Genomic DNA, 22,469 nt, shown 5'->3' on the forward strand with positions numbered 1-22,469 from the left:
GAGCGACTAAACAGCAGCAACAGATACACACACAGGCAACCAGAGAGAAGGTCCTGTAGCACTTGAACAAGCAGTGGCTGATTTTGTATTGGCCCTGGATCTTATTTTGTATCCACTTGCAGAGATAGTAGAGAAGCAGACTTCTCAGTTGCCCCAAAGCCAGGCCTGTGCCCCCCTCCTTTTCTGGTCCCATGCCAGGAGGTAGCTCACTGTCCTGGTCCCCCACCAGCCTCTTCCACGTCATCCAAGCTTCTCTGTGCAGAAACTGGGTGTCCCCCCACCCCCGGCCGAGCAGGTGCTGTGTGTGACCCGCACCCTACCGAGCGGGAACCCCACATTCTTTGACAGGATGATTAAGTTGTGTGTTCTGAGTGGCCATGGGTCGGGAACTGGGACAACACTGCCTTCTTTTGGGGGGGCCGCCGCTGGCCGCACTAACCTCTCCTTCCTCCCTGAGCTGCACCCAGCTGACCTCGCCGCTAACCGGGCATCCATCCTCCTCGCTGACCTGTTCCTCTGTTTCTGTCTCTGCATCCTCGCTGACCTCGCCGACCTGTTCCTCTGTTTCTGCCTCTGTGTCCTGTGGCCAGCTGGGTGGGCAGGCTTCGGAGCTCAGCGGCCACTTCAAGTCCAGCTCCCGCGCCTCCTCCAGAGCCAGTTCTGCGCGGGCCAGCCCAGTGGTGAGTGGGTCTCTCTCTCTCTCTGGCCCTTGTCCCCTCCCTTCCTTCCCTGCCTCCTGCCCTCAGACCCTCATCCTCTGACCCCCAAGAAGACACCCCCCCCAACCTCCAGATGCCTGAACCCGCGAGCAAGCCGGAAGGCATTCCATGCTTTAGTCCAGTCTCAGTTTAAAACATGGGATTGGGGAAGATGCTTCCAAATTTAGAAAAGGACGGTTCAGTGAGATCAGAATTGCGCTTCTCAAGTTCTGAAGGACCATCTTGGAAGTCTCTGACGGGCCTTCCTGGAAGGAGGGAACTTTGCATGGTGGCGAAGAAAGGCAGCCGTGTGCGTAGATGTGTTTTTTTTTACGATTTAAAAATGGGAAGGATTCACTTTTTTATTTTTTTGTATTTGTCCCAGTTAACTTTATTTTTCTTTAACTTTTATTAGGGTATAGTTGATTTACAATGTGCTGTCAGTTTCTGCTCTACAACAAAGTGAATCAGTTATACACACACATACATCTATTCTTTGTTAGATTCCCCCCCCCCCCAACAGGTCATTACAGAGTGCTGAGTGGAGTTCCCTGTGCTATACAGGAGGTCCTTATTAGTCATCTGTTTTACAGACGGTAGTGTGTGTATGTCCATCCCAAACTCGCAGTTTATCTCTCTGCCCAGCTTTCCCCGCCAGTCACCAAAGGTTTGTATTCCGCTTCTGTGCGTCTGTTTCTGCTTTGTACATAAGTTCGTTTGTACCACTCTTTTACATTGGAGGATTCACCTTTAACCTCTGTTTGGAACGTTGTCTGTTCTTGGACCTGACGGTTTTTAGGGTAGAGTGGGTGCCACACACCCCAGCCCTGCTCCATCCCCGCGACGCCCTGGATCCTCTGTTCAGAGCCTGGAAACTGACCTCAGAGCTGCTCTGCTGTCTGTCACTCCACGCAAGCTGGCCCCAGGGCCCCATCAGAGAACAGGGGCCCTGCCGTCTAGTCCCCCATCACTTAAGTCTGGCTGTCGTGCAGGTTTCCCCTCGTCTTGGGAATTTTAGACGGTGTCTCCGCATCTGATGGTTTGTAGGAGGCAACTGTGTTGTTCTTTTGACCACAAGCGGTTGGCAGGCCAGTTCTGTCCGAGGGACATGTGGGGTGGGGGCTTACCCAGTGGCCAGGGCAGGGGCGTTCAGTGGGCAGGGGCTGGGGCTGCGTGCTGAGCCTCACCTCGGGTGCCCCTCCCGATAGACCCTGGGCGGAGGAGGCGCAGGTGGGCAGAGCTGACCTCTGTCCTCACTCCTGCATCCTAGAAGAGCTTGACTGAGGCTCTACACACTCACACAAGCCTGCTGTTAGCTGGCTAAAGTTTAGGGAGACTTCCTGGTCATCAAGAAGAGACATGGAGTGACTCACCTCCTTGGCCAGGCGCACCTGTGGGTGTTGCTGCTTTGTTTTTAAACGAGATGCCGCCTCTGAAAGCCAGGAGGTTCTTCACCCCGTGTAGGTTATCTGCGGCTCCTGGGGGAGGAGGCCAAAGGATCACTTTTGCAGACCGAGCCCGTGTTGCTGAGTCGAGGACCTCCGTACCCCCACGCCTGCCCGGCTCCGCCTGTTGCCAAGGCCAAGGCCAGAGGCGTCCCTCACTGGGCTGTACGGGTGCTTTCCTGATAGGAATGTTCACTCTACCGTTTGCATATCAAGGGTGCAGAAGCAGAAGGCAGATAAGGAAGCGGAGTGTTAGAACAGGAGAGCCTGTTTCTCTGTGGAAATGAAGGCTGCCCCATCTATGAGCCCCCCATCCCCCCAGCAGTGAGGCTGCCCCCTCTGTGAGATGCCCCCACCGTCTTCACAGTCCTGTGAACCCCCCCGTCCCCCCAGCCATGAGGGGAATAGAAGCCATGTCCCGACTGTGCTGAGGTGGGGCAGAGGGAACATGGGGTGACGGACACCACACAAAGCCCCCTGCTTATTGCTGCACCCAGGACACATCAGGCCGGGACAGGCAGACTTTGAGCTGCTCAGTGACACGTGAGTGCAGTGGTCAGACCTGGAGGGTCACTTCCCCTGATGCGACAGACATGAGCGAAGCGCGGCGTTTGTGAGCTCGGGACTCCACGGTCAGCAGCCCATGCCTGGGAGGGCCGGCCCACCTCCACCTTCGGGCCCACCGTAGCATGTTTCAGACACACACAGTCTGGAAACCTTCAACCTGGCGGGAGTCACATTTTGCACGATGACTAATGTGGAGTCACTCATCGTCAGCTGTAATACTCTCTTGTGCTCACCTTTCGGGAAAAATGAAACTTCACGGTTGTCAGAAGAGGCTGAGGCCTGGCTCCGTACCAGTGCCCTGCCCGGCACGTCTCGGTGGGGCAGGCGGCTGTGAACAGCACTGGTCTGACCACTTCGGGTTTATTCGGGCTTCAGGAGGAAGCCACAGAAGAGAAGCTCAGTCAGGCTCCCCAGACCCGAGACCGAAAGTGAAAGTTGCTCAGTCGTGTCCGACTCTTTGTGACCCCGTGGACTACACAGTCCACGGAATTCTCCAGGCCAGAACTGGAGTGGGTAGCCTTTCCCTTCTCTGGAGGATCTTCCCAACCCAGAGATCGAACCCAGGTCTCCCGCGCTGCAGGCAGATTCTTTTTCAGCTGAGCCACCAGGAAATCCCAAGAATACTGGAGCGGGTAACCTATCCCTTCCCCAGGGGATCTTCCTGACCCAGGGATCAAACCGGGGTCTCCCACATTGCAGGCGGATTCTTTACCAGCTGAGCACCAGGGAATCCCCAAGAGATGGAAACCAGATACAGGTTCCTCTGTCATCTGCGGCCTAAACCTGAGAACAGTTTGCTCAGAATTTGGGTTTAGTGGATGCAAGAGAGGTGAGCGTTCATCGGGCCGGTGCCCCTGGGGCCTGATAATGAGAGGTGGGCATCTCTTTGTAACTGTGGGGCCCGACCACACCTGCCCTTCCGCCTCTTGGTCCCTTGAGAGCCCTGGGTTTGCAAGACTCCCAGGGACTTGACTGAGCTGAACCAACCTTCAGTTCACTGCACACAGGTCATTGTTCTGGTCTCCGCTCTCCCCTGAGTCATCTGCTAGTTTATAAAGGTCACTGACTCAGGTTGGCACAGTGAGCGAGCAAAGGCCAGCATCTGGGCCCCTCACGATGTGGGGGTTGGGGGGACCTCAGAGCTGAGGACGCCTCTGTGTGAAGCCCTCAGGCGGCAGAGACACTCTGGCTGAGCAGGGTGGTTCCCCAGGGCATGTGGTTATAGTCGCTCTTGGCCACTGGAAGGCCAGAACATGGGCAGCACCCTTGGCCTCTGCAGAGAATCCGGAGGATGCAGCTGAGCTAGCCCTTGGCTCTGTGCTTCCAGAGCTCAGTCTTTTCCTTGGAATCGGCTGTTTCTATTTTCTGAGTTCTGGGCGGTCCCAGCACTGGAAAGGGGTGGGTGTTTGTATTTTGGGCTTGCAAGACTGGCAGAGTGTAAGTGGGTGTACTTGGCCATGTTGATTGGAAAGAGGCCAGGAAACTTGTGCTCAGACTCCCCTGGCCCTCCTGCCTGGCAGGGAGGAGCCTCGGGGTCAGGCGGGGCCCCAGGGAGAGGACCCTGGGGGTGACCGATCGTCCCCACCTGGCCTCTCAGAGGGACGCGCAGAGCAGGAAGGGAGGAGGGATTCCAAGAACCCAGGCTAAAGTTCACAGCTCTCATTCCTGGCTGGGGACACCTGGCCAGGCATGTAGACTTCCTGAGCTCCACCTGGTAATTGATATGCTTGAAACATAAAAACAAGAAGAGATTCGAGTTGATAACGTGCTTCTCCTGGGGCAAGTTTTCCAGGGGTGGGAGTGCTGTCCACCATGGCTCGTGGAGAGTGTCCCCAGCTGCGATCCAGCAGGAATATGGTCCCAGGAGGGTGGCGTGAGCCAGGGCAGGGGACAGGAAGGAAGCATGGGGCATGCAGGGGCAGCTCTGGGTGGCTCTGAGTGTGGACGGCAGGCTGGTGCCCTGAGGGGTGGGCGAAGGGAGTGCTATCCAAGAGCAAGAGAAACCAGGATGAGGGGAGGTGACAGCTTGTCCCACTTTGAGAAAACAGAGGTGCCTCCGCCTCCCAAGGGTGCCCCACCCGCCGGTCCTCCAGCCTCGGGGGGTGGGGGGGCAGAGAGGACCCCACCCCATCTCAGGAGGGCACACGCTTCTGGACCTCATGCTCACTGTCACATTCTGTAGGCGAGCTGTGTTTCCTTCTCCGACGAGCCCAGAGTCTTCCTCTTGAGCAGGTTGGGGCCTATTCATTCAGCCAGAGTTTATCGAATGTTCCAGGCACAGGACTGCAGGGGAAATACATACACCTGTCCCCGGCAGGGATGCACAGGCCGGGAAAGCAGACCTCAGCGGGTGGGCGAGATGCAGTATGGAGCTCAGAGCACAGGCTCTGGGGTGGGCAGAGACGGGTGGGGAGGGTGCTTCTGGAGAGCTGGACTCAGGAGGCCGGGTGACCCAGGCCTGGAGGGGCCAGTGCAGCCCTGTCCCCCTCGCCTCAGGGTCCCACACGGACCCAGTGGAGCTGCCAGGGCTCTGAAGCATCCTCGGGGTGTCCTGCGTGGAGCCCAGCTTCACCTGCCATTGTGCTCACAAAGAACCGAGAGTGTTGAGCAGGAACCTCAGCCCCCTGTGAGCCAGGAAAACAAAAGGCTGTAGTGACTCATGTTCAAGTCTTGTAAAGAGGTGAGGGCAGGAACCGGGTGGAAAAAACAGGTCTTGAATTATGAATACAATAGTTGAAGGACGAGTCATCCAGATGAGGTCAATATTATTGGATTGAAAACCAGAAGTTTCCAGTCTAATGATAGGCCCCACTGCTGTTTACGTTTGCGGGGTGTCTTCTGAGCACTGTTCACTGCTGTCCATTGGTTTCTCGAGAGGGAAGCTGTGGGGACCTGCTTCTGTCTGTGGTCCCGTTTCCTGCCTAGGGGCTGGACACCACAAGGAGAAGTTCCTTTGTCCCCAAACCCTTGGCTCGGGTCGCCCTGCACCCACGTACTGGGCTCTGTGTCCAGGAAGGTGGGCAAGTCAGGTGGTGATATGCCAAACCTGGAATTTAAAACCTTACCACACGTGGCACTTAAGTGAGCCTAAATAGTAAGCTCGCTTAGACACCGTTGTAGAAGGTTGGAATTAATAAAATATTTAATGTGTTACTTTAAGCTTTTGTTTTTGGAAGGAAAAAGAGAGCGTTAGTGGCTCAGTCATGTCCAGCTCTTTGGGACCCTGTGGACTATGGCTTACTGGGCTCCTCTGTCCGTGGGACTCTCCAGGCAAGAATGCTGGAGTGGGTAGACATTCCCTTCTCCAGGGGATCTTCCCAACCCAGGGATGGAAGCCAGGTCTCCTGCATTACAGGCAGATTCTTTACTGCCTGAGCCGCCAGGGAAGGAAGAGTTGACATAAATTAAAGTTTAAAAGAAATTTTTCGGAAATGATTTTCTGCCAAAGATTTTTTTAATTGTTATTGAAATGCAGTTGCTTTACAGTGTTGCATTAGCCTCTGCTGTATAGCAGAGTGAATCAGCTACGTACATCTCCTTTTCTATTTCCTTCCTGTTTAGTCACAGCGAGCGCCGAGTAGAGCTCTCTGCTCTCGGCAGTAGGTTCTCACTAGTTATGTTTTATACACAGCAGTGTTCAGTTCAGTTCAGTCGCTCAGTTGTGTCTGACTCTTTGTGACCCCGTGGACTGCAGCATGCCAGGCCTCCCTGTCCATCACCAACTCCTGGAGTCTACCCAAACTCGTATCCATCGAGTCGGTGATGCCACCCATCCATCTCATCCTCTGTTGTCCCCTTCTCCTCCTGCCTTCAATCTTTCCCAGCATCAGGATCTTTTCAAATGAGTCAGTTCTTCGCATCAGGTGGCCAAAGTATTGGAGTTTCAGCTTCAACATCAGTCCTTCCAGTGAACACCCAAGACTGATCTCCTTTAGGATGGACTGGTTGGATCTCCTTGCAGGCCAAGGGACTCTCAAGAGCCTTCTCCAACACCACAGTTCAAAAGCATCAATTCTTCAGTGCTCAGCTTTCTTTATAGCCCAACTCTCACATCCATACATGACCACTGGAAAAACCATAGTCTTGACTAGATGGACCTTTGTTGACAAAGTAATGTCTCTGCTTTTTAATATGCTGTCTAGGTTGGTCATAACTTTCTTCTCAAGGAGTAAGCGTCTTTTCATTTCATGGCTGCAGTCACCATCGGCAGTGATTTTGGAGCCAAGAAAAATAGTGTCTCACTGTTTCCACTGTCTCCCCATCCATTTCCCATGAGGTGATGGGGAGCAGTGTACATGAGTGTATATATGGTGAATACCTGTCAGCCTCAGTCTCCCAATTCTTCCCACCCCCCTTTCCTTCCTCGTTGTCCATGTTTGTGCTCTCCCATAGATTTTAAAAGATGCCCTTGTATACACTCTATTGTGATTTGCATATTTCAAAAGCCGGTTCCTGTGACATTTCCACGTCCCCCTAAGGTGTTCAGTAATGCTCCGTAAGTGAGAATAAGAGGGTTAATAGGCTTTGAGACCTGTGGTGCCGCTGCCCTGTCTGGGAGGAGCAGGTGAAGTCCGCGGAGTCCCGTGGCTTGTCCCGGGCCCCGTGCTGCCACAGCTGCGGCGTGTTGGGGTGTGTATTGCCCACAACATCCTCTGGGTGACTTTGTGCAGCAGCCACGACGGTGTTTGAAAGCCCTCCATCTATTCTGTTTCTTTGTGTATTACTTTCAAAGATAAAGTGCTGTGCTTTACATCAACTTAAACTCACTGCTGGGGTTCCTTGCTTGTCTGTTCTTTTTTAGGGGCCGTCAGAGGTGCCCTGCCCCACCAAGGCTCCCTGGGCACGTCCTCCTCCGCGCGACACAGCCTGCCACCTGGTGGCAACTCGAGGGGCTGCAATGGCAGCACACTAGTTCAGTCGCTCCGTGACCCCCTGGACTGCAGCCCCCCAGGCTTCCCTGCCCTTCACCATCTCCCGGAGCTTGCTCAAACTCATGTCCATTGAGCCGGTGATGCCATCCAACCATCTCATCCTCTGTCGTCCCTTCTCCTCCTGCCTTCAGTCTTTCCCAGCATCAGGGTCTTTTCTAATGAGTCTTTGTGGCCAAAGTTTTGGAGCTTCCGCTTCAGCATCAGTCCTTCCAGTGAACACCCAGGACTGATCTCCTTTAGGATGGACTGGTTGGATCTCCTTGCAGTCCAAGGGGCTCTCAAGAGTCTTCTCCAACACCACAGTTCAAAAGCATCAATTCTTCAGTGCTCAGCCTTCCTGTGGTCTGACTCTCACATCCATATGTGACTACAGGAAAAATCGTAGCACCACTTTTCTTTCTTTACTTGATGTACAGTTGATTTACATTGTTGTGTTAATTTCTGCTGTACAACAAAGTGATTCAGTTATATTTGCATGTATATCTTTTTTCAGATTCTTTTCCCTTATAGGTTATTATACGGTACTGAGTATAGTTCCCTGCGCTATACAGAAAATAATTGTCATCCATTTTCTATATAGTAGTATGTGTGTGTGTTAATCCCAACCTCCTAATTTATTCCTACCCACCACATTTCCCATTTGCTAACTATAAGCTTGTTTTCTTATTTTTTAAAAAATTTTATTGAAGTATAGTTCATTTACACTGTTGTGATAATTTCTGCTATAGAGAAAAGTGATGATTATACATATATATATATATTCTTTTTCATGTTCTTTTCCAAGGATATTGAATATAGTTTAATTCCCTGTGCTCTATAGTAGGGGCTTCCCAGGTGCCTCACTGGTAAAGAACCTGCCTGCCAATGCAGGAGACACAGGAGATGTGGGTTCAATCCCTAGGTTGAGAAGGTCCCCTAGAGGAGGAAACGGGAAGGCACTCCAGTATTCTTGCCTGGAAAATTCCAAGGACAGAGGAGCCTGGTGGACTATAGTCCATAGAGTTGCAAAGAGTGGGACACGGCTCATTTACTCATGAGCAGCGGAAAAATTGCAGCCATTGTCTCCACTGCTTTCTCTTGCTCAGAGACCAAAGTTAGTGATAGCCAAAAGTAAAACCCTGTGTGGTTGCGTCTTCCAGCCCCTGGAGCCCTGGTTATATCCTCACATTCCGATCACAGTTACTGTGGTGGGTGAATGAGGCTGGTGCCATCTGGTCTATACTTGGTTCTGCATGCAGTGTAGAAACCTGTCAAATCAACCTGTTCAGATTCAGATCATTCACAAATCACCTTCCTGTGGAAACTGTGAAAGTTGAAAAACCACACAACGGACTTCAGCCAAGCACAGTGAGGTGCCCACAGGCCACCCATGTGGCACCAAGAGTGTCCGAGAGCCTCATGGCACCAAGTGTTTGAATCACGAAAGAAGCCAATGTTTCATTTTATTATTCTCTTTCCCCCTAAATCTAGATTGTCTGTTTAATGTGTTTCTGTATTTAAAATGTGTCCATTTTCCCCTCCAGGTTGAAGAGAGACCAGAAAAAGACTTCACTGAAAAGGTAGAGAATTTCTATAGAGCTTTATATGATGTCATGTAGAAGCCAAAGGGCCCCAAAATTTATGTGTGAAACTGACCAGAAAATGTATTTCTTGATCTTGAGTAAAGAATTTCACCACGGAGTGAAGCGGACTAGTGAGTGACTCCCCAGCCAGCATCACCTTTGGGGGGTCCCCTCCCAGTGTGTGATTAAATCTTGCAGAACAGTGAAGGAATGCAATGATGGGCCCAGGAATGGAGCTCACAGTTAATCCAGACAAACCTCCAGCATTCTGGAGCTCACAGTTAATCCAGACAAACCTCCAGCATTCACGAGGCCCCTTGAGATGAGGCCCCTCTCTTTGTGGCTCGCCATAAACCCACCAGAGATTTTCCAATTTGGAGACTGACTCCAAGTAAAGGAACCATCTGGTAGACTGAGAAGCAGTTGTGGTTTTGGCTGAACTCCCATTTGCTCTTTGCCACATCGCAGGGGTCTCGCAGCCTGCCCGGCCTGTCTGCAGCCACGCTGGCCTCCCTGGGTGGGACTTCCTCTCGGAGGGGCAGTGGGGACACCTCCATCTCCATTGACACCGAGGCTTCCATCCGGGAGATCAAGGTAAGGCTCTCTGCTTAACGCGTGAGCCAGAGAAACCGTGTGTGGAAAGCAGTCTTCCAGTGAAACAAGATCGAGTTTATAAAATCCCAGCTCTTTCTTCTTGGTTAGGTCTTCCCTGGCTCCCCGAAGCTCTGTGTTCCAGTAGCAGCAGGGTCCAGCCCAGTTCTGGTGTCCTGCAGGGAGCCGCCCCTGACCTCCCCGCCCCGGCGGGGCTCACCTGTGCGGGGATTCCTCAGCTCCCCGGGCACACCTGGGCGGGAGCACTCACCATGCGCTCAGCCCCCTCTGCACACAGGGCAGGCGCAGACATCCCGTCCTCAGCGCTGGAAGGTGCTGGACACAGTCTTCACCGCCCCCGAGGGTCCCACCCTGCCCTTGGAGCACCCCCGCCCTCTGCCTGCAGCACGCCCTCCCGCCCCCACTGTAGTGGGCTCCCAGTCGACCCCGTGATGCCGCCTTAGCGATTTCCCTCCTCCCGCTGGAATGTGTGCCCTGTTCTGTGAGCGCTCAGCACCGAGCGTGTGACAGAGAAGGGGCCTCTGCTGGTCAAAGCAACTGGGGACGCCCCGCCTGGATAGGAGGCCCGGCCGAGGGAGGGCTGAGTCACCAGACCTCGTGTCCACCGGAGAGAGAGCCAGGGCCAGCGAGGTGCTTCCAGGTCAGGCTTGGCCTCATCTATGGACACGCCTTCTAGTCCTGAAAGCTGGCTGCGAGAGAACCCGCCGCCCCTCCGGCTGTCTGAAGGGCGGGCTGTCATTTGCCAGGGAGCCCAGAGCATCAGGGCCGGCGGGGGACCCCCTGCCCTGCAGACCCCTTCCAGCTCCCCTGCTTTCTAGGACAGTTTCCGATTGCTCTTCCTGAAATGCCCCCACCCCCGAGCCACCCCTCCTCGGCCTCCTGCAGCCTGGGGCGTCCTTCCCTGCCTTGAGGTGGCATTGGCTGCAGACATACTCTGCCTCTGCTCTTGGCTCGTGAGCCTCATCCCCTTGATCAACAAGGATTTACTGAGCTTCCAGCTCACAGGACACCGGCCCCCAGGAACATGGGGGTGGACCAGGCCGGAAGGCAGAGTCCTGGCGCTCCATCACAGCGGGGCAAGGCTTTGCTGGTTTCCATCCTCAGTATCTTGCTCTGTAGCACAGAGTAGAACTCAAAAGAGCGTGAATGAACTGTTAAATATGAGCAAGCAAATTAACTTGTTCCATTCTCAGAAGCTCGTTTGCCTGTTTTATAAAGTTGTGTCAAAATATACGAAGACATCTATGTCTGATAAAACTGTGTGAAAACATTATATGAGGCACACCAAAATTTTCATCTTTGTAGTATTGAAATTCACCTTATTTTTCTTTTAACACTTAAACAGATGAAGAGAAGAATGCTGCTACGACTACTCAAATAAGGGAGCCATCTCTCCCTCTCTGTGGTCTCTGTCCATTTTTTTTTTCCCCTTTGACATCATTTGCCTTTTTTGCCATTTCCCCCAGGAACTCAATGAGTTAAAGGACCAGATTCAGGATGTAGAAGGCAAATACATGCAGGGATTGAAAGAGATGAAGGTACCAGCTTACAGACGTGTGGGCTCATGGAATTAACCCAACTTAACTCTAAAACCCCTCCAGAAAGCCTGCAGATTGCATGCTTGCTCTGAAGAGGCTTCAAACTGTAGACCTCAGGGTGGCAGCAATGCTAGAAGCCTGGGTGTGTGTGTCCATGGTTTACCCAAAAGCAGCTTTTAAGCCAAGATCTGAAAATTGTAACTTGCTAGAAAAACTTACTCGTTTTCTTGGTGCATGTGTTTTACTCACTGTCCTCCCACCACCACACCCGAGTTAAAACCACCTTCTCATTTCCCACTGAAGTGTACCCTCCGTGGTATACTTCCAACCCACCTGGAGAAGGATTTGGAGTTTTCCCCACTTACAGACCTTACATAACAAACACTGCTTCGTCTTAATTTGCTTCTCAAAACACCTGATGTCTCCCAGTAAGGAAGTTCGGTTGCTGTGCTTTTGAAACACACAAATTATTTGCATCCTGAGCCATTTTACTAATGGAAGCAATGTCTGAATATGTATCATCTTGAATTTATTTGAGTAAATACCGGGTACTTTTAGAAGGTGGAGTTACTGCGTTGTGCCAACAGGAAGTTGAGTTGCCAGGCTCCCTGAAGGTGAGGTGGGGAGTCAGGGGCTGTTCTCCGACTTCACTGGGCCGCGAGAGAGGGTAAATCTGTGCCTTCATTTTCAGCTCCCAGGAAAGTACCCCCAAAACAGTCTGAGTTCAGTGTCCCAGGGGTGCCAAACCACATGACTGGTCACTTGCTTCTTTGTGACCTCTCTTCGTGTGTGTGTGCTAAGTCGCTTCAGTTATGTCCAACTCTTTGTGACCCCATGGACTGTAGCCCGCCAGGCTCTTCTGTCCCCAGGATTCTCCAGGCAAGAATACTGGAGTGGGTTGCCAGGCCCTCCTGCAGGGAATCTTCCCGACCCAGGGATTGAACCTGCATCTCAGTATGTCTCCTGCACTGCAGGAGGGTTCTTTACCACTAGCACCCCCTGGGAAGCCCTGTGACCTCTCTTTAGGGTGGGGATTAAGATTCTGGCTTTCAGCTCCTGGTGGGGCTGAGAAGGGAGCCAGGGAAGCAGCCCAGGAACCACAGGTCCCACCTGAAATCTTCGCCCTGGTTTGCAAGTGTCTCCACGGAGCCCCGCGTAGCGCCCAACAGGCCCCACCCAGCGGTGCCCGCCCTTCTGCGGCTCAGGGCCCTTTGCTGCTCTCTGTTCTCCCAGGGTCGCCTTCCCCTGGTCTGTGTTCCGGAACCCACACGCTGCTTCACCCTGTGGCCTGCCCCGCCAGGGTGTGAGCGTGTTTATTTTGGAGGCTCTTTCCTTCATTGTCTTTTCAAAGGAACAGCGTTTGCCTTTCCAGGACCTGCCCAGGGAGGCCTGAGGAGCTTGTTGAGTTTCCCTCTGAGTTGCAGATGTGAAATTGCACTTAAACCTCTCCTGGTTCCCCAGTCGCCATGGGAACAGTGGGCAGCTGGTGGCAGGGGTTCTCTCGCCCCTCCCCCCTCGCACTGGCGCTGTCCTGGGTCCTGATCAGGTGTCTGGAGCAGTCACATCAGGCGCCTGTTGAACAGCCCAGCCCAGTTCAGAACCCACAGCTGGGCTCTGCCGCCTCTGTGACCAGCGCCCTTTCCACCCGGGGTCCCCCTTGTCCTAAGAAATGTAAATTACTTTCATCTCTAGACACAGTTAATAATTAATTTTCCAAGCCACGAGAATTTGAGCAAATTAAAAGGAGGACTGTCTGGGCAATCAAAACTTGCTGTGTTGCTTCTTCTGATTCATTTGCTCTAAGAAATAATACGTAAATTTAGAGTTGAGTTTTTGGGGTGTTGCTAAAAAATGCTGAACTGATCCGTGTTTTTGTTTTCTTTCTACAATTTCAAAAACCTGACCTGGTTTCTGCAGGACTCACTAGCAGAAGTTGAGGAGAAATACAAGAAGGCTATGGTTTCCAACGCGCAGCTAGACAATGAGAAGACGAACTTCATGTACCAGGTCGACACGCTAAAGGACATGCTGCTGGAGCTGGAAGAGCAGCTGGCCGAGTCCAGGCGGCAGTACGAGGAGAAGAGCAAGGTGCGTGCCCCGTGTGGGGAGAGCGACTGTGTGTGTCAATGGCGTGTGAAGGTGGGAGAGCATACACATGAGTGATCCAGGCAAGGGTGGAAGAATGTATATGCGTCTGCATACATATGTATAGTGAAAGTCACTCAGTCGTGTCCGACTCTTTGCAACCCCACAGGCTATATAGAGTCCATGGAATTCTCCAGGCCAGAATACTGGAGTGGGTAGCCTTTCCCTTCTCCAATATACATGTATACACACACACATAAATATAGGGCTTTCCTAGTGGCTCAATGATAAAGAATCTGCCTGCAATGCAGGAGATGGGAGTTTGATCTCTGGATCAGGACGATGCCCTGGAGAAGGGAATGGCAACCCACTCCAGTATTCTTGCCTGGGAAATCCCATGGACAGAGGAGCCTGGTGGGCTACAGTCCATGGGGCTGCAAAGAGTTGGACATGACTTAGCGACGAAACAACAATAAGAACTTATATACATATATTTGGTATATATAAGGATGGTAGAATATATATAAATGATATATGTAAGGATAGAGTATATTTGTAAATGGTCTATGTAAGAATGGGAGACTATATATATATGGTATATGTAATTATGGTAGAATATATGCATATATATGATATTAATATGTATAAGGATGGGAGAATATATATAATATATGTAAGGATTGGAGACTATATATGGTATATTTAAGAATCAGAATATGTGTGTGTACATATATATATTTGATATATGGTGTGTATATACATATATATGTTATGTATGTATGTATACATGTTTATGTATATATTTGTATGTATATAGTTTTTTAAAAAACAGTCATTCTCTACTTGCCCTGGAAGCTCAAACATCTAAGAATAAGAATACCATTCTCTTTGCTGAGGTACTTGATATACTGATATGCAAAATTTCAATATGTAAACTAGAGACAATTTTACAAGGAGGACACTTGTGTGTTTTGCATGTAAAGTAAAATCATAACCGTGGAAAAACCAGCCTCCAAAAGACCCAGAATGCTTGGATAAGGCATAACTAGATGCTTCAAGATTTTCCTGTTAATATTTATTTCTGGATTTTTATTTTGTTACCTAAACACCAGAGAGAAATAGTTGCAAGTGTCAAGGATTTTAAGGAAATTATATTCACTTGTTTTCTGCTGATTGGAAAAAAACACAGTTACTCCATTTAGGAATTAAACACCTTCATCAATCTCAAAAAAAAGGAGAATCTTATTTGGGCTTTCATTAAGAGGCACTGCAGTTAATGTGTTAATTTATGACACCAACAAAAGGCATAAGCGTGTTTGGAAATTAATGGCAACAGGTTGACTTGGTCAAGGCCAAACTTAACTGTTCTTTGTGAGACAGAACACGAATACTTGTTTTTCATATTTTAAGGAATTAGTTGGTTTCTCAAATCCTAGAGTACTGACCAGTTTCTAAGAATTGCTGAGATAAATAGAAAATTTAATTTGTGAGTGTCATTATCTTTTTTTCTAACTGGTTATATCCTCTAAAGGACTTCCCCAGTGGCTCAGCTGTAAAGAATCTGCCTGCCAATGCAGGAGACATGGGTTTGATCCCTGGGTCGGGAAGATCCCCTGCAGAAGGAAATGGCAACCCACTCCAGTACTCTTGCCTGGAAAATGCCATGGACAGAGGAGACTGGTGGGCTACAGTCCATAGGGTTGCAAAAGTCACTAAGTCAGACCTGACTTAGCGACAAAATAACAACAAAAATATCCTCTAAATCCCAGGAGTTAAACCCAAGGTGCTGTTAACAACTCCAGGCCTCTTTATTTCACTGCTGTGGTTGAGTTAGAAGCTAAAGAAGAATTTTGTCTATGAAGGCCCTGATAGCTGAATGCTGAAATGAAGGAGAAACTTTTCATGAGACCTGATGTCATGCAAGCTTCCTTTGAAACTGATTCACAATTTAGAAACAGAGAGCATATTCTCAATCCCACTCAGGTGGACGAATACGTAACACATTCTAAATACTCCTAGTATGCCCTCACTTAGGCATCAGGAAGTAGACCAAGAGACCCCAAATCTAATTCCAGAGAAGTGGAGTGACCCTGGAATGTTGCCCCAAAGTGGGGATCACAAACCAAGCAAAACCCAACAGATAGCCCTTGTCATGGTTTGGAGGGCCCAGTCACCCCCGAACTCCAGAAAACGAGTGTTCTCAGGATGCCACAGTGAGCTAAGGTCCAGTCCCTTCTAGAATAGCCAGGTAACACATCTAGGGAAGATGTCCCCTGCTGTCCCTGAAATCCTGGGAAATCCCATGGACAGAGGAGCCTGACGGGTCCATGGTGCTGCCAAAGAGTTGGACATGCAGCTGGTTGGGTACCAGACCGTCATTAGGGACTGTGCTACCGTAGTGAGCTGAGCAGAAGGCAAAAGAGCCGCAGTGCCTAGTTGTGAGGGTGAGTTCCATACAGGGGAGAGTCGGATGGGGGAGTGGCTTTATGTTGACAAGTGCTTTATGTCCCCTTGCCCCTATTTTGTCTCTAGGGTACAGAACTGGCTATCTACTGTTAGTGAGATAAACTTGCCAAAGTAGACCACATTTACCCCCTTTTTATCCCAAAGAGTATTCACTGGCATATTTCAATATCAGGGATAATTTCATTATCTGCTGTCGTTTAGTCAAAGGATAAGTTGTATCCGACTCTTTAGTGACCCCGTGCACTGCAGCACTCCAGGCTTCCCTGTCCTTTGAAATCTCCCAGAGTTTGCTCAGACTCCCTTCCATTGAGTCTGTGATGCTGTCCAACCATCTCATTTTCTGTCACCCTCTTCTCCTCCTGCCTTCAATCTTTCCCAGCATCAGGGTCTTTTCCATCAGAGTCTTTTTGGCTCTTTACATCAGGGGGCCAAAGTATTGGAGCTTCAGCTTTAGCATCAGTCTTTCCAATGAATACTCAGGGTTTATTCCCTTTAGGATCGACTATGGAACTCCTTAGTCAAGAGGTTTGATCTCCTTTCAGCCAAGGGACTCTCAAGAGTCTTCTCCAGCACCATAATTCAAAAGCATCAATTCTTCGACACTCAGCTTTCCTCATGGTCCACCTCTCACTTTCGTATGTGGCCACTGGAGAAACAAGAGCTTTGACTTACAGACCTTTGTTGGCAAAGTGATGTCTCTACTTTTTAGTATGATGTCTAGGTTTATCATAGCTTTTCTTCCAAGGAGGAAGCATCTTTTAATTTGTTGGCTGCAGTCACCATCCACAATGATTTTTATTTTTATCATCAGCCTTTTACAAATTTTATTATCAGTCTTTTGCAATGCTGCCTCCTCCAGGTCTTCAGCCCAGACAACCCTGTGGACTTCGGCAAACACCCTGTAGAGGGACCCCTTCCAGGGCACTGCTTACCTTAAAGAAATCAGGAGATACTGTCAGTTGCATCAGCTCCTTGGGTTAATTTTATAGTAAATCATAGGGGGGTCTCCTAGAAAATCCAGAGAAATGGGCTTCTATCATTAAAAAAAGCCTTGAAAACTGTGTTGACATAGTAGCAGGTGAAGGTCAATCATAAGAATGTGAACTAGAGGGACAGAAAAATGTGATTCCACTGCAGCTTGAATGTTCCTCTCCTCTTTTACAGGAATTTGAAAGGGAAAAGCATGCCCACAGTATACTCCAGTTTCAGTTTGCTGAAGTGAAAGAGGCCCTGAAGCAAAGAGAAGAAATGCTTGAGGTGAGTAGCTTTTCATGTGTGTGTGTGTGTGTGTGTGTATGTGTGACTTGGGAGCATTTTGTCAGTTTACTACCAAAGTTAATCAGTTTTCTTGGACACTGACTTCAGACGAATTCTCTATGCCTGCGTTAAGGAGGCAGCACCTTTTATTTGAGCAGATTCTCTTTCTTTGGTGGTTTTGGGTTTGTTCAAGGACGTGTGGAAGAGAGAATATTGGCCCCCTAAGATGTCCACGTCCCAATCCCTGGAACTGTAAGTCATGTTTCACAGCAAAGAGGACTTTGTAGATGGGATTGAGGACCTTGAGATGGGAGTCGATCCTGTATCATCCAGGTGGGCCCAGTGTGATGCTAAGAGTCCTCGTAAGAGGGAAGCAGAGTCAAAGGCAGATTAGGAGACGTGACCACGGGGTTGAAGGTCAGAGCCATGTGAGGGAGGGGCCCCAAGCCAGACTGTGGGCTCCCCTAGGAGCTTAAAGGAAGCGGGGAATAGATTCTGTCCCCACTCTGCCCCATCCCTGGTCTCCAGAAAAGACCCCAGGCTTGCCCACACCTTGGGGCCACTGCAAGACTTTTGAACTTCCGAGCCCTAGAACTGTAAGAAAATAAACCTGTGTTATTCTAAGCCACTGAATGTGTGGTTATTTGTTGCAGTGACAATAGGAAATTAATACAGGCTAGATTTTTTTTTTAACCTTTTTAACTTGATTGGAACTTTAGCACCTGTCAGTGAGAATTTCACTCCAGGTTTTCTTCCTACACTGGGAGCTGGGAGCATCCTGAGAACAAACTCAGGATCAGTGAGCAAACCTGGTGCTGGGATCTCTGGGGCACTTGCTGGCTCCGGGGCCGTCCACACTGCAGAGTGCCTTCCTGTCTAACGCTGTGTCTGCTTTCTTTCTATCTGTCCCTATTCTTCAGGAAATCCGACAGCTACAGCAGAAACAGGCGAGTTGTATCAGGGAGATTTCTGATCTTCAGGAAACAATAGAGTGGAAAGACAAAAAAATAGGGGTAGGACTCCCAAGCCTTTGACATCTGTGCAAGTGGGCAATCTGCCTAGCAAATTGAGCGCTTTCAGATTCTTTGGTTTGCCAAAGAGGCTTGTGTGAGTTTGCATGCGCCACTCCCCCCCTCTCGCCGCCACGTGACACAAAATGAATAAGAGAGAGATTGCACGAACTCACCCAAATGGACATTAACTCCAGATTGGAAATTGACTTTCAGCCAGGGAGGTTCCCACTTTGTCGGCACTGCTGGGCCCCGGCCTGCCTGTAAGCAGCCAGGCGCACAGAGATCAGAGGGGTGAGGACGTGCACCCGGCAGGTCCACGGGGGCTCAGACCTCTTGGAACGCCCTGCCGCCCGGGCTCCTTCTCAGAGGGCTTTGAGGAAGCTGCAAGGTTGCAGGCGCAGTGCCCCTCGAAGCCCCGCCTCGGGTCTCCCCAGGGAGGTGTCAGCGTCTCTCTCCCCAAGGAGAGAGGCAGTCCACCTGCATTCAGGAGTGCTGGGTGGGCAGAGAGGAGCCCACTTAGCTAAGGAACGGTTCTGCCCTGTGATGCCAGACAGCTTCCAGACCACAGCGACTCACGGCCATCTCTAGACGTTGGAGCAAGGCTCGGCGCCTTTACATTGTGAGGCTGCGCCTTGCTTTCACTCTGACGCACTCACAGACACTTCCCGAGGATTTTGTGTGCATGTCTGTGTGCGCGCTGTGCTTGCTTCAGGACCACTCTATGCTTATCTGTGACAACAGACACCAAGAAGCAACGTACAAAAATAGTCAGATTGCTATTAAATAAAACAGTTGTCACTGGGGGTTCATAAGCATATCTCCATTTACCCCTCATTGAAATGGGTGCAGTGCTTCTGTTACTTCTCTGACGATGCTGTGAAACCACAGACTGAGCCAGGACAGGATGTGAAAAAGAGAGCATCCTTCAAAATACTGATGTCGTTCAGGGAGCATGCACAGCGACATTTCTTGGCTGGCGTAAACTACATGAAAAGCTTCACACTTGCGCTGCGTTTGTGTCTTTAAGTGTAGTCTGTTGAATGCCTTGCCGATGTCAGCGTTTTCCTTAGTATTCATAGAAGCCTCCTTCCTAGTCCTGCTTCTGAGGTCATCTGCTCACCTGTGCCTATCTTCTCTCTCTCTGCTCTGCTACACACTCAGGCGTTAGAGAGACAGAAAGAGTTCTTTGATTCCGTGAGGAGTGAACGAGACGATCTTAGAGAAGAAGTAGTCATGCTGAAAGAGGAATTAAAGGTACGAAGCCGAAGTATGGTTTAAAAAAAAAAACAGGCAACAGCAGCAGCTCCAAGATCCTCAAGGATGAGTGTGTGTGGATAGTGGTGTTCATTAATTTTATGACGTTGATTTTTGTTCTGTTAGTAATATCAAATCGTGGGTTCGCTGACCCCAGAAAGACAAGTAAAGTCTGTACATCCTGTGGGGGCATGCCCATTGCCTGTCGGTGTTTACAAGCATATCTGATCTTGAAGGCAATTCTGATTTCCAAGAATTTGTTTTGACAAGCTGTCTAAATGTTTTCTCAAACTCGTTAGTAAATTCTCCAGGACATTACTCCAAGTTAGAGTAGATCTTTGCTTCATATAAATATATATATATCAAGGCTAGACTGTAAGGACCTTTCTAGCTGGACAGTGTATAGGTGTCACTGGTCAGACTGGGAGATCTCATGGACTGTAGGTAGTTCTGTGTCCTGTCTGGGCCACGTCTAGGGGTCTTCTGCTGCCAGCTGGACGCTGAGTGAAATAAACAAGCGGGCAGCAGCGGGGGTCAGAGCTCTGGGTGGACTCTCGGCACCATAGGAGGAGGTGCTGAGTCTAGGGGTTGTGGCCACGGACTGGCTCCTGCATCGCCAACAGAAACATCAATGTCAGCTACTTACAATGAAAGGTCAAGGTCAGAACAGTAAGCCAGCAGGGTCAGAGCTCAGAGTCACAGAAATCCTCCTCACCAGGGTGTGAGTACACATGGAGGGTTGGGGAATTCCTCCAAAGCAGAAGAGAAAGTGCTGTAGACGGCAGGCGGGCGGGAGGGAGGGGGTTGTTCGGGGTGAAGCGGGTATCCTGGCACTGTGAAGTGCAGCTGAGTTTAAAGTGCTTTGCTATGTGAAAGAAAGTGTGAAAGTCACTCGGTCGTGTCCTACTCTTTGCGACCCCATGAACAGTCCATGGAATTCTCCAGGCCAGAATACTGGAGTGGGTAGCCTTTCCCTTCTCCAGGGGATCTTCCCAACCCAGGGATCGAACCCAGGCCTCCCACACAGCAGGCGGATTCTTTACCAGCTGAGCCACAAGGGAGGCGATCAAGTGAGCACAAACTGTATTTCTTTGGAATACAACAGACATTCCAGCCGACTTTCACCCTTCCTTTCAGTCAGAACACGTACATTTTCTTTCTTTACCTCTGTGTCTCCTTTTAAAGAACACAACCGGGGTTTTAGAGGTAAAGACCCTTTTATGGTGATGTGCTTCATGTTCCACTTTCTGGCCGCCTGAAGTTAAAAAGGGATGCCAGATGAAAGCATTTTGTCACCAGTGCATTAAGATGTGGATGGGAACATGTAAGAAAAAAGGGCCCTTGGAGGAAGACTTCCCAGATCTGTGTGTGTTGATAGAATATTTGCAGGGGTGGAGCCTAACAATTCTCTATCTCTGTAGAGTTTTCCTCTGCTTAGGGAAAAGTGAGGTTTCTTACAATTACTATTTATAAAATGAAGTTTAACTCTGTATCACGTAGTAAGTATTACGATGAGCCTGTTTTTATTCCCAGAAACATGGAATAATACTAAATTCAGAAATAGCTACCAATGGAGAGATGCCAGACACTCTGAACAGCATTGCCTTGCAAACTTCTACAAAAATGACGAAGGAAGAGCTGAATGCCCTCCAGGCGACAGGGGACGGGACCCTCGGTAAGTTCGTGCTTTCCTTTGACCCTCCCATCTTCCGGTCAGCACTGGTCCACCTCCATGCATTGGTAGAGCTGACTTGGTCATCACTGATCGATTAACCATCACCCGGCATGCCCTGCATTCTGTCACTTCATGGGAACTTCCTCACCACACGGTGCCACCACCCATGTGTGTTGTCTGGTGTGTACTTCGGTTCATTGCTCACCACCAAAGGCTTAAGAATATGTTTCTTTTGCTTCTCAAAGCTACCAGTGAGACTGTGAATACACGGAAAATAATCTCAAAATTCAGTGACAGTGTTGACATTTCTATTAGGGTTTTCCTCAGTTATGTGCCAAATATGGCGTTGTGACTTACTTTGTTACAGAATTGTCAAAAGAGCAGAATAGCAGTGGCTGTACAGTGAGTGAGTTGACTGTGTCTGCAAGCCGATGCTGCGAGTCCCGTGCACCGTTAAGTGTTCTGAGAGCCTGAGGTGCCGGTGGACAGTAGACGGACAGGGAGCCCTGGGTGGTGGGGAGATGGACAGGGAGCCCTGGGGTGTGAGTGTGGTCGGTGTGGACAGCTTTCCTTACAAACAAGAGTCTGAATGTGTCTGCCCATTTGGCAGAGGTGATGTTCCCTTGTATGTCATGTTTTTGCTTCTGAAAGAGTATAAATTGAGGAACCCAATAGATAGTAGGAATATGTTATACAATTTGCAGATACCTGAGCAGATCCACCAGTTAATATTTGTCATAATACTGGGCTTTGGTCAGCATCTGATGGACAGCCTAAAATTGTAGCTGGCAAATAAAGCCTCCCTTGCAACCGGTGATCAGTTGCATTTCAGCTTTTCACAGCGAGGCTGGGACAAGGTCAGGGACCATGGCTTTCATTTCCATTTGGAAGGTTCTCCATGGAAGTGGAGAAAGCTGTAGGCCCAGCTTCCCAGGTCTGCCTTTCCAGAACGTGCTTCATTATCTGATGGCTATTCAAGAACCACAGCTCTTTTCATCATGTTGAAGTTACTGAAAGAAAGTAAATGATGAATGTCCATCCTCTCTTTATGTTCCTACCTGAGCAGCTAGGATTCACCCTGCTGCTCTTATACATTTTATAAATCCTTGATAACTGCTGTGTAACACATACTTAAAGAACTAGAAACATGCATTTTGTGTATGCACATATTTTTGGATCGTATATAGTAAAGAATTGTGGGAGCTTCCCAATACGTATGTTTATTTTTCATTTCTATGTGTAATATTTAATTAATATAAAACAGACACAATACCAGAGATTCTTAAGGGATGAAGCAAAGGTGGCTGTGAATGGAATCCTGCTTGTCTGTCCATTTTCCCTGGAGACTGCTGGTCCTAAGTCACCA

At 49.6% G+C, this 22,469-nt stretch overlaps 1 protein-coding gene across 50 annotated transcripts in view; it reads left to right on the forward strand.

Annotated features, from left to right (window-relative positions):
• Positions 1-22,469, forward strand: part of LRRFIP1 (LRR binding FLII interacting protein 1) — a 160,342-nt gene that overhangs the window by 121,465 nt on the left and 16,408 nt on the right. For 33 of the 50 annotated variants that reach the window (XM_043877599.1, XM_043877565.1, XM_043877581.1 and 30 more), the window contains 9 exons: positions 591-680; positions 9,165-9,200; positions 9,672-9,797; positions 11,282-11,353; positions 13,271-13,441; positions 17,069-17,161; positions 18,082-18,174; positions 19,336-19,428; positions 20,962-21,103. In XM_043877599.1, the coding sequence (XP_043733534.1) occupies positions 591-680; positions 9,165-9,200; positions 9,672-9,797; positions 11,282-11,353; positions 13,271-13,441; positions 17,069-17,161; positions 18,082-18,174; positions 19,336-19,428; positions 20,962-21,103 (916 nt within the window). The remainder of the gene's footprint in view (positions 1-590; positions 681-9,164; positions 9,201-9,671; positions 9,798-11,281; positions 11,354-13,270; positions 13,442-17,068; positions 17,162-18,081; positions 18,175-19,335; positions 19,429-20,961; positions 21,104-22,469) is intronic. The other 17 variants (XM_043877602.1, XM_043877591.1, XM_043877585.1 and 14 more) reach the window with 10 other exon arrangements.

The sequence above is a fragment of the Cervus elaphus genome, chromosome 20 (genome assembly GCF_910594005.1).
Source record: "Cervus elaphus chromosome 20, mCerEla1.1, whole genome shotgun sequence".
NCBI classification, from domain to species: Eukaryota; Metazoa; Chordata; class Mammalia; order Artiodactyla; family Cervidae; genus Cervus; species Cervus elaphus.